The 12729-nt window shown below is 31.1% G+C and overlaps 1 protein-coding gene across 27 annotated transcripts in view; it reads left to right on the top strand.

Moving 5' to 3' along the window:
• LOC114328343 (cytoplasmic dynein 1 intermediate chain) overlaps nucleotides 1–12729 on the top strand; it is an 86996-nt gene that overhangs the window by 9321 nt on the left and 64946 nt on the right. For 8 of the 27 annotated variants that reach the window (XM_050650956.1, XM_050650927.1, XM_050650901.1 and 5 more), the window contains exon 4: nucleotides 7854–7916. The exons of 8 other annotated variants lie outside the window; for them this stretch is intronic. In XM_050650956.1, the coding sequence (XP_050506913.1) occupies nucleotides 7854–7916 (63 nt within the window). Of the gene's footprint in view, nucleotides 1–393; nucleotides 418–7853; nucleotides 7917–12729 lie in introns of all 27 variants that reach the window. 11 more of the 27 variants (XM_050650968.1, XM_050650941.1, XM_050650928.1 and 8 more) reach the window with 2 other exon arrangements.

The following is a 12729-nucleotide window of genomic DNA, read 5'->3' as shown; positions in this document are numbered from 1 at the left end:
AGAAATTTTTGTTTATTATAAGGGACTTCCCGCCCTCGTCAATAATGTAATCTTTTATTCTGCTTTTAAATTTTTCAAAAATATTTATTAGTTTTCTCAGGATTCGAAAACAATGAATGCGTTTAAATAGCATTGGACCAAGTTTTTGCGCATACCTCCTTAACAATCAAACTGAAATCTGTTAAAGATTTTTAAAAATCATTACAGTTAATTTTGTTGTAATTGAAAAAGTAAATAGCTGGACTTGGATAGCTCAATTTGCATAGTCCCTTCACACTAATACAACCCATAGGTCAATATGAACAATTAAATATGTTGGCGTATCTATTTTTCTGGGGGTAGCTTGACAAATGGCTTAAAAACTGATTTTTATCCCTCTTGTGCTGTCAAAAGATTTTGGATTTTGGAAAAAGTCTTGTGAGTATATTGTAGGCAGTTTTTAGAACATTTTTCAAGCTTTATAGAGTAGAAGTTAGTGGCCCAATCCTTGATATCTCTTGTTCTAAATTGAAGCAATAACAGTTATATTTGATTATAAAGTTACTTTTGTTTATACTATAGAAAGGACACCGCACATATCTTATGGAAAATATAATGTCACTTAAATGCAATAAAATTTACATAAATAGATTCGTCCCGAAATTACTATCATTTCATCTTATTGCTCCAACGCTGAATTTTGATTGACAACGGCGTAAATTGTAATTAAAGTTTATGAAAATCACATATTTGAAATCCATAAAACTGTCATTCATAAATACTATTAATCTAGTCGCTATTGAAAACAGCTTAATTAACCCAGCGTGAGCTAAGCCAGTCAGAGAAACTATTATACATGGTGTCCCGAAAAGATTGGTCATAAATTACACCGCACATTCTGGGGTCAAAAATAGTTCGATTGAACCTAACTTACCTTAGTACAAATGTGCTCATAAAAAAAGTTACAGCCCTTTGAAGTTACAAAATGAAAATCGATTTTTTTCAATATATCGAAAGCTATTAGAGATTTTTTATTGAAAACGGACATGTATCATTATTATGTCAGAAACATCTTAAAACAAAATTATAGTGAAATTTGTCCACCCCATAAAAATTTTATGGGGGTTTTGTTCCTTTAAACCCCCCCAAACTTTTGTGTACGTTCCAATTAATTCATTATTGTGGTACCATTAGTTAAACACAACATTTTTAAAACTTTTTTGTGTCTTAGTATTTTTTCGATAAGCCAGTTTTTATCGAGATGCGGCTTCTTTTTTAATATATTTACATAAAAAATTTCTGTGGGTTTTGCTCCTTTAAACCCCCCAAATGTTTGTGTACGTTTCAATTAAACTATTATTAGTCCATTTGTTGAGACCGCTCCCGTCTGAAAAAATTTCTGATTCAGTTTCTTTGTGGATTCCTATTCAAAAATGTCCCCTTTAAACAAATCTGAAGGGTGCCGGTCGGAATTTTTGGGCAGAAATTGCTTAAACAATTTTTTTTTTAAACAAATACAAAAGATCACGTTTTTTGCCCTGAAGCATATATTTTTAGGTTTTTGGGTCATTCTAAACGAGAAAGGTTTCTTGTAATTTTTCTCAAAAATTGATAGTTTTCAAGTTATAGGCGATTTAATATCTAAAAAATGCGAAAATACGCATTTTCGAGGCTTAAAATCTCATATTTAAATTAGTATTTTTGAGGTTGCTAGATACTTAAATTGAAAATTAAACATTCAGCTTCAAGATTCTGAAGAGTGATTGCGTCTAACCTTAATTTATACCGTTGTTTTTTATTTGTTAAATATGCGTATTTATCCGATTTTTTTGCCGGTGCGGCAAATTTCAAAAATCTCCTATTTTCCTCCGAAAAATATTTTTTCTAGATTCTTTGAGATATTCTAAATAAAATAAGTTTCTTGATATTTTTCTCAAAAGTCAACAGTTTTAAAGTTATAAGCGATTTAAAATCCGAAAAATGCCAAAAATCGCTTATACCTTTAAAACTGTAACTTTTGAGAAAAATGCCAAGAAACTTATTTTATTTAGAATATCCCAAATAATCCAGAAAAAATATTTTTCGGAGGAAAATTGGAGATTTTTTAAATAGAGCGCGCCGCACCGGCAAACAAATCGGATGGACATGCATATTTAACAATTAAAAAACAACGGTTTAAATTAAGGTTAGACGCAATCACTCATCAGAATCTTGAAGCTGAATGTTTAAACTTCAATTTAAGTATCTGGCAACCTCAAAAATACTAAAATAAATATGAGTTTTTAGGCTTCGAAAATGCGTATTTTCGCATTTTTCAGATTTTAAATCGCCTATAACTCGAAAACTATTCTTTTTCTCATGATCATCTTTCAGTGCGTCACAGTTTTTCGATTTCTCTCTAACGCATTAAATTGTATGTGACAGAAAAAAAGGCACGTCTGTGAATACTTTGGCAATTATTCTAGTTTGGTGATTATTCTAGTTGTCGATAGATGGCGCCATAATCAAAAAAGAATTATTTATTAAATAAAATAATACTATTATCAATATAATCTGTACAATTTATAAGACTATACAAATGAAAGAAAATACCATTTTATAAATGCAATAGACACAATTGATTTGGTTTTATTCCAAATTGAAAATAAAATTTGACAACTGTCAGATTTAACTAAAATGTCACGTTAGAATAAATGTCATAAATGTGTATTATCACGGACTTACCTTTTTTTCTATAATTTGTGACGCACTGAAAAATGTTCATGAAAAGGAGAATATCAATTTTTGAGAAAATTTACAAATCCCTTTCTTGTTTAGAATGACCCACAAAACTCAAAAACATATGTTTCGGAGAAAAAAATGTGATACTTTGTATTTGTTTAAAAAAATTGTTTAAACAATTTCCGCCCGGCACCCTTCAGATTTGTTTAAAGGGGACATTTTTGAATAGGAATCCACAAAGAAACCGAATCAGAAATTTTTCCAGACGGGAGCGGTCTCACCACATGGACTATATTGTGGTACCATTAGTTAAACACAGTGTTTTTAAAACTTTTTACGTCTTTTTTGATAAGTCACCTTTATCGAGATGTGGCTTCTTTTTAAAATACATATACCTAAAAATGTAAATTATAAATAAATTTTCAGATTATTAACAGGATAACAGGTCTCTATAATCGTATTTAACCATATTCAAATATGCGGTGGATTCGACAAATATTCAAAATATTTCGATCAACACTGGCTTATCGAAAAAAGAACTAAGAGACAAAAAAGTTTTAAAAACATTGTGTTTAAATAATGGTAACACAATATTAATTTAATTGGAACATACACAAAAGTTTGGGCGGGTTTAAAGGAACAAAACCCCCATAAAATTTTTATGGGGTCCACAAATTTCACTTTAATTTTTTTTAAGATGTTGCTGCCATAAGAATGCCACATGTTCATTTTCAATAAAAAATCTCTAAGAGTTTTCGATGTTTAAAAAAATCGATATACTTTGGTACGACTGATTAAAATTACACCTAGTTTATTATCCATAAGATAAGAGTAAGCCTCTGCCTTAATTACTGCAGAAAGATTTATAAACTGCCGCTTCACAAATTCTCTCTTCTCTCTCTAAATCACGTACGTACCCATTTTATTTTAGATTTATTTATATCAATTTACGCCGTTATTAATCAAAATTCAGAGTTGGCGCAAGGATTTGAAATGATTGTAGTTTCGAGACGAATCTGTTCATGTAAATTTTATTGCATTTGAGTGATATCATTTTTTCCCTAAGATGTGTGTGGTGTTCTTTGTATACAATTGTGACTTTAGATAAAAGAGTTATAGGTATATTAAACTTACTTAAATCTCTTGGAAAGTTTTAGTATGGTTTGCAATATTTTACATTATTTTCTATTTTTTTATTCTTTCTTGTGCTGTAAATGTTTTCAGATGGTATTTCCCTTTTTGATATTCGATCTGCTTATTCTGAGCTTCATTTTCATCATAGTGGTTTCCACTATTTTTTTTAAATAATCGATATTTAATTGTTTTTACTCATGCTCTATACTTCTTCATTGGTTTTTGTTGGTCCGTTCCTCTCAAAACATCTCAAAGTATCTGTGACCCTGTTGATAACAGATTTTTCCGGAATATAGCTTCTATGTACTCCTTTTGTATCATTCATCCATCTGGTTGGAGTCCATTTTCAAACTTAATTGTATGTATACGATTCTTCGGAGTCACTATATGAACACTTTTGGTAGTTTTTTTATTTTTATGCTTTTAGGTGTTAGTTTTGTAAGAATGGGAGGTACCAAAATGGGCTACACTTTCTGGGCTTTATTTCTTAAGCATATTTGCTTTTACTAGTTTATCTCTAGCGAGCTATTAGACACCCATTTTACGTTTGTGTTTTCATTATTTATAGAAAAACTTATTTACATTGCTATGTATACGATTAGAAGTATATTTACTAAACAAGTCTGAACTTATGAAAATATGATGACTTTATTTAGTTATAAACATGTAATAGGTCAAATATATTGTGTTTTTGAGTTCAATAATCAGGATATATTACAGAATTTTTCATCAATAAAGGAAAAAAAAACTGTATTTGTCACTGTATGTCACTATTTGCTTTCATTTATACATCATAAGTATGGTTATTAGTGAATATTTTTTTATTGACTAAATATGTTCTAAATATAACAACACAATGTGGATGTAGATTTCCAGTTTATCTAGTTTATCCAGTTAAAGGTATCTTTAGAAATTTCCCTAGAAGAATTTTTGCAATAAAAAAATGTCATGTACCGGGTGTCCCAATAAGAATGGCTCTCGGCTATATCTCAGGAACCGTTTATATTACAGCTTTGAGAAAAAAATATTTATATAACAAAAGTTGCCTCAGGAAATGCCTGGAAATTATTTTCATAATTGTAGGTCCACCGCTATAGGGCGTAATTGAATATCAAAAACTAAAAAATCAAAATTTTACAAAATTTACCTAATGAAAGGGCACTAGAAATCCAATCATCGTATTCTTCATAAAATTCTGCGCATATTTGATTTCACAAGTTTAAATCTACCTTTGCAAATAAGAGGTGAGGGTGAGTGGGAACCTTGTTATAAAAAAATGTCCGGTTCTGTTAAATCGAATTTTGCATACTTGGTCTTGTTGAAAACAGCTCGTTTTCATCAATGTAAGTCTTATTTTCGGAATAGCCTAATAAGTAATATGCAAGCTAGGAGGCGTTATTTAATTATTTTCAGAAATCTAGTTTTCTTTGGAAAATATTAAATACAAGTATGGATTTTTATTCCTGTATTACAAAATTAGACCAAATTAACAACATAATACCGAAAACCGCATGTCGATACCTTTTTTTCTATCTCGAGATATCTTAAAAAATGTGTAAATTTTAAACATAACTGTTACTGTCACCGGTAAACGAGGTTATAGGAAAAGTAGTGTGCTATGGAAAAAACAAATAATCATTGTCCAGATGTAAACGTATATAATTAATTAAAACATTAAGACAAACAACACTATGCACTATAACAAAGAAATAAAAGCAACTACTTACTTAGTCTTAGTGAATGCCTAAATGTTCAAATTGTTACTCATCATTTTCGATGCAAGCATTTACTCTTTCAAGAGTACCTAGATTGAATAGTAACAGATTACAGATTTAACTGTTTTAGCCGCTTATTTTTGCCGCTAGGCCCACTACGCGAGAAAACATCATCTAGAATCTAGAATCTAGAGTCTAGAGAATACAAAACGCCATTCGAAGCACTGCGGAAGCAGAAATTGAGACTGCTGTTCAATCTACTCTTGAAAGAGTAAATGCTTGCATCGAAAATGATGAGCAACAATCTGAACATTTAGGTCGTCACTAAGTAAGTAGTTGCTTTTATTTCTTTGTTATATTTTATAGTGTTGTTTGTCGCATTGTTGTTTTAATTAATTATATACGTTTACATCTGGAAAATGTTTCTTTATTTTTTCCATAGCACACTACTTTTCCTTAACTTCGTTTACCGATGACATTAACAGTTGTTTAAAATTTACACGTTTCTTAAGATATCTCGAGATAGAAAAAAGGTATCGACATTGCGGTTTTCGGTATTATGTTGCTAATTTGGTCTAATTTTGTAATACAGGATTAGAAATGCATACTTGTATTTAATATTCTCTAAAGAAAACTAGATTTACGAAAATAATTAAATAACGCCTACTAGCTGGCATATTACTTATTAGGCCATTTCGAAAATAAGACTCTTACATTGACGAAATAGAGCTGTTTTCAACAAGACCAAGTATGCAAAATTCGATTTAGCAGAACCGGACTTACAGCCATTTTTTCATAAGGTTTTCAACTCACCCCCACCTCTTATTTGCAAAGGTAGACTTAAACTTGTGAAATCAAATATGCGCAGGATTTTATGAAGAATACGATGATTGGATTTCCAGTGCCCTTTCATTAGGTAAATTTTGTAAAATTTTGAATTTTTTATTTTTTATATTCAATTACTCCCTCTAGCGGTGGACCTATAATTATGAAAATAATTTCCAGGCTTTTCCTGAGGCAATTTTTGTCATAAATATTTTTTTCTCAAAGGTGTACTATAAACGGTTCCTGAGATACGGCCGAGAGCCATTCTTATTGGGACACCCGGTACATTGAATCAGTACTCATTTGAGAGGACTTCGTTGCTAAAAAAACAATGAAACTGGCTTTATTAGTAATATAGCATATATTCAAGAAACGCTATGCAAAATAATTATTCCACTAATAGCTTTAGATAGAACAGTTAAAGTACTTGACATACTCTTAAACAATTACCATCCATAATATGGTGACAAGGCGTCAGACAAGGATGTGTACTGTCTTCACAATTATTTAACATATATGGGGACTATGTTAGGAGAAGAGCGCTTGAAGGATAGGAAAAGGGCCTCTCAATAAATGGCCGAAAAATAAACAACCTATGTTTTGAGATGACACAGCCCTTCTTGCAAATAGTCAAGACGACGTAACTGATCTTATTCGACTGGTTGAAAACAAAAGTTAAATATTATTTCTGCAGTTAAACATATCAAAGACAAAGATCATGATAGTGGATAGACTACATAACAAGTTTGATGTTGTGAGTTCATACTTATATCTGGGATCATTGATCACAAACACAGGGTCACTACAGAAAGAAATAAAACGTAGACGTAATCTAGCAAAAATCGCCTTAGGAAAGATGACCAAAACATTGGACACTCAAATTTTATGAGCTCTAAAAATGAGGTTGATCAACTGCTTATACTCCTGACATACCGATGTGAATCTTGAGATAAGATAGAAATGTTCTGTTGAAAAATGCAAAAAATGCAGTAAACATTTTTTCAGAATGACAACCAAAATTAAAGTGACTTTCTCATAATGTGCTGGACTAGCTCATTGCTAGGATGTCAGATCACGAATACACGAAGAGATTAACATTTTCAAAACCAGAGGGCACAATAAGTAGAGGACGACCACGAAGAAGGTGGATTGATGATGTGGAAGAAGACCTAAAGATTCTGAGGGTCAGAAGATGGAGGGAATTGCCAGGACTCGACAGGAGTGGCGACTTCTTTGCGAGCAGACCAAGATGCACAACAGATTGTCGAGCCATTTATGATGATGATGATTTCTCATAATGTCCCTGAGATTTTAAATAACATAGTGACATATTTCTATTACAAATGTTATTCCTTTATTGTTGAAACACACTGTATATTCCAAACCTCTTTTCAAATGATCCATCTCGACTGAACTAAATGTTCGAAAGATAAAAAATTAGAGATTAGTGACAATTGTTATATTCTAAATGCTAACAAGGATCTTCCTGTTCTTCTTCCCCGCTTAAAGGCTACATGGAGGACTGGTGGAGGCCCAGGAAAGGTATAGTGTGCACGCAAACATTTTATGATTACTATTCTTTCTTTTTTATTAATTTAATTATTGTCTACTGTTCCTACGTTCCATACAGGATCATAAGGAGTGTTGAGTATGTTAGCAGTGCTTGAAAACTAGTTGTTATTTTGTAGTAATTCCAAGTAGTATTTTTTAATGGCTGCAAAATACAAGGTCGGCCAATGAAAACAGTCTCCCTGGATATTTGGCAGTATTAGATTTTAAGGAAATGGGGAAACAGGTCGATTTTTGTTGTAAGTGGGACACATTTTTACGATACATACATCTGTCATTTGTCAACCTCCTCCCTTCCACTTCCCCAACCTCTTGTTTTTAAATTGGGAATATACCATCATTAGAAAAAACTAAATTGTTTAATGCCAACTTAAATGTAATCAATTTAATTGTTTAATGTCAACATCATAACTTCTAATTTATTTAATTTTCGTTACATTACAATTAATTTATTGCTTTTGCAGTATTTGTTTTAATTCACTTTTGATGTCACGTAAACATGGCACATTAGCAAACCATTGCGTTACGTTTCATTTAAGAGGTGTTGTACCTTAAATTAATTAACTTTTTTTTGCAAAGACGGTGCAAATATCGAAGAAAAAAAATCGTGAACAATCGTTGTCTGCATACTCCATGTAAATGCCTTTCTAATGATATGCCGCACATGGTATATTCCCTATTTAAAAACAGGGGGGTTGGAGAAGTGGAAGGGAGGGGGTTGACAAAAGACAGATGTATGTATCGTAAAAATGTGTCCCCCTTAGAACAAAAATTTAACTGTTTCCTTATTTCCTTAACATCTAATAAATACTGCCAAATATCGAGGTGAGCTGTTTTCATTGGCCCGCCCTGTCTGTGTGTGACTATATTAGTTCTTGATATTTTTTTAAGATTGATTTTTATCTTCTAAATTCATTGTTAGTTATTATACATTTTATGTAATTTTGTTGCATAATACATACTCATAAACCTACCTTCTTTTTCCATGCTCTTATTTTGTTTCTACTAATATGGTTGATTAATTTTTGAGGGATCTCTTGTCACATTAAGGACAGGTCAATATGTTCAAGATTATTCAAAGAGGTCTAACTTTCGTAAACATTGTTTTTAATGTCCACATCTTTCAAACATATACAACAATTAAAGCGGCTTATTGTCTAGTCTTTTTTGTCTAAAACTTTGTGCTTTGAGCATATTGTGACACCTGCCGCTCAATTAGGACTCTAAGATTATTTTGGAGCGCTAAAGTTCTGAAATCTCAATATGAAACGGATCTAGGAGTACATCTACCTTGGATGATGGTAGCGCCTTCCTAAGAGTGAAGGATTGTCTTTGATCCACCACTATCTGAATGAGGCTCAATATGGTGAAACGTCATAGAGTGGACGAAGCCAAACTTTTAGTTAAAAAGTTAGCATTTATTTCTTTTAGATACCTAATACTAATACCCTGCGGTCTATTAGCAAATTATATCAATTTTATTTCTGGAAGATTACGACATATTTCCATTCTACAAAATAAACTTTTGAAAAGTAATATTAGAATTCCCTATTATTTCTAAAGTACTTAAAGTACAAACAGTACTCTTTGATTTTCATTTTAAACTCTATATGAGAGAAAATAGCTTTAACTAAAATAAAACAACTCTTTATGTTGAGTTTTATGTGCATTCCCATATGACAACTGTTAAATAATTTGTTATACTTCTTTGTCAACTACTGTCTATCTTTTACATACGTCATATGTCATACGACATGCGTTTCGCGCTCACTGGTTTATGCCATATGTCAGTCAAATATTTGTTCCGTACAAAGTTTTTTTTTTCGTTTTCACTCTTTATCTCAGGATAAAATTATCAGATTTTTTGTTGTTCTAAATAGTTTTTTTTATTATCAATAGACGGTTTCTTCTTCGCATGTTAACAAATGGACAATTAAACCCTTCATTTTTAATCTCTTTATTTGGTCCCTTGAGTCGGATATGAGCCAGCGACTTATGGATTTTTTTCCAATACAAGAGTGAACTGTGTGGAACATGGAACAGTAAGACACTTACTGTTGTACAGCAAAGTTATTAACAAATCTGACTAAAAAAATGTTACATTACATATCTAATTGCACTAAATTTTATTAATTTTTCTAAATTTTTTAAAGTATACTGAGGGATAGCCGAAAAAATGTGTGAAAATAATGTGTGATAATTCATCATAAGTGTCTTCAATAGTTTTCTTCTAATCTGTCATAAACCTTCATAATTATCTCATGTAGCTATTAAGAAAGAAAGCGTTTCATACAATATTGTGGTTGAAAATTTCTTTTTTTTTTTTGTAGATTTGATCATGAAAGATTGGTCGATATGGCTGTTTTAGTTATGATTTCCTCAAGATTTAATAGTTATTTATGATATAAGTGAAGTACACGTTTAAGGCACGCATGTGAAAATTTGCAGAATGAGCGAAGCGAGTTCTGCAATTCACATGAGTGCCTTAAAAATGTACTTTTTAACACGCATATCATACAATATTTTTTCTACAAACGTAATTACAGGACAATATCTACAAAAACTTTTACTTAACTTGACTGACATTCCATTTTTATATTTTTTTGACATTACATCAAAATTGCCTATACAGTCAATACGAACTGCAGTGCTATAAAAATTTTAAAGCACAGTGCTATAAAAATTTTAAAGCACAGTGCTATAAAAATTTGAAAGCACTAGTGCCTTAAAGTAGCATTTTTAACGCTGGTATGGAGTGCTAAAAATTGCATTTTTAACACAGTTGTAGAAAAAATATTTTAAAAATAATTTATAAAATATTTCTTCCCATTTTGCCTACCTTTGCATTAATTACTTTTCTCTGTATCTAACTTTTGTGATTCTCTTTCACATTTTATAACCATTATCTTTCCTTTTGTATCTAGACCAATCCCTTCTATTTTTCTTTTTGACATTATCGTTTTTTTATTATGTGAGTTACTTTTGTTGTTATCTTCCTTTTTTGTTTGTTCCTTTTCGTAATTTTTTGATTTATTGTATTGTAGATCTTTTGAGATATTATAAATGATATATTTGTCAATATATTTATTTTCTGGCGGATATTTTTATCAATTCCCTACAGTACTGATTTATTTGGCTGATATTTTCAGATTAAAGGCTATGGTGAACCTGTATGAATCAAAAACTTGTATAACTCAATGACATCAAAGCAATAAATCCTGTTACATAATTTGATGGCAGAGAATCTTTCTATAATTGAATAAAATTCACAATAATGGTTTAGCGGCCATTTAATGTTGATATTTCTTGTTTAAAGAGAATTACGAGTTGTGAATATTTTGGTAAATCTCGCTAAAAGTACTTTAGCTAGTGTGTTGGTTATATTTTTCGGCTATTGTCCTCTCAGTATGAATAACTAATCTTGGTATTAATAAAATCATCAATTTTTAGTAGGTACAACTGAAGCTAACACCAGCTATGTCTGGTTGGCTCCAGTTCTTTTAAAATCCATATAATATTAACAAGATTTATTACCAAGATTAGTTTGAATCACTAAAGCTGCAATAATATCACTAAATTTCACAAAACATGTGCACCGAAAATTTCCAGTCTCCTCTTCTATTTCTATCTGTAGACGGTTCTTTTCCTTCTTCTTCAGGTAACAGTTATATCTATATGAATATTTATCAAATACATCGACGAATACATCGTATTATCTTGGTATTTTAATAAATTAAGCAATAAATATATTAGGAACTAAATCGACAGATTTTTTTTCCATGGAAACGCAGATTCTATGCGTGTGATATTGTAAAAAAAGTATAATAATACAAACCCAAAGTAGCATATAAGTAAAATAGTCTCTTAATGACTGAAACGTTCTGAAATAACTACCGAATATACGAATAGATAATATAAATATGATTCTCATCTCGTCTGCAAGCAAGTTGTATCTGATGAAGTGAAAAGACTGAAATACATTTATGTAATCTGCCGTCGTAAGCAAAACGCAGTATCTACAATTTAAATTTACAGTGTAGATACTGCGTTTTTGCTTACGACGGCAGTATACCTAGTACATTATAAATACAGTAGACTGCCGCCGTAAGCAAAAACGCAGTACCTACACCGTAAATTTAAATTGTAGATACTGCGTTTTTGATAGACGGCAAGTAGAGGAGATAAGAATTATGTGTAGGGGTGATTAACTTATGACGAAGTTGGACGAATTTCATTATCGGGACATACAGAAAAAACAGTTTTATATAAAAATCATAGGTAAATTATGGCTTCGCGTTTTAAAATTCTTTTTAGGTACAAAGAGTTTAAACGAATTTAAGTATCTGGCGGTACTTGCTTACAATGTTGTATATTTTCACTTAATTCGACTAAGTTGGTAGTTTTCATTTCAGCATCCCGCTGAAATAAAAATCGAGTTGTACAAAATCTCCTCAACATGGGGGCTATTGTACTGTACCTCGCGTATTATTAACTGTTCGGAACAGCACACATTCCAAGTAATTTGGCACTATGTGTTCATCATATGAGAGAATAATTGTTTTTCATCATTGAGACAAGCAGTTGTGCAATTTTTAGGATTCATCCTCTACATAGTAACACTTAAATGTTTATTTTTTATACTCCAATATATGAATCGTGCTTTTAGTGATCTGGAAAAGATTTATTCGTAGATAAAGTATGTTAAAGATTACTGATATTTTTGGTTCTCTTCATCATATTTACATGGTTATTTACGGCTAAATTGTTCAAACTTATGGTTAAATGA

The sequence above is a fragment of the Diabrotica virgifera genome, chromosome 1 (genome assembly GCF_917563875.1).
Source record: "Diabrotica virgifera virgifera chromosome 1, PGI_DIABVI_V3a".
In the NCBI taxonomy this organism is placed as follows: Eukaryota; Metazoa; Arthropoda; class Insecta; order Coleoptera; family Chrysomelidae; genus Diabrotica; species Diabrotica virgifera.
The sequence above is the reverse complement of the archived record's forward strand: the minus strand, read 5'-3'. Positions and strand labels throughout refer to the sequence as shown.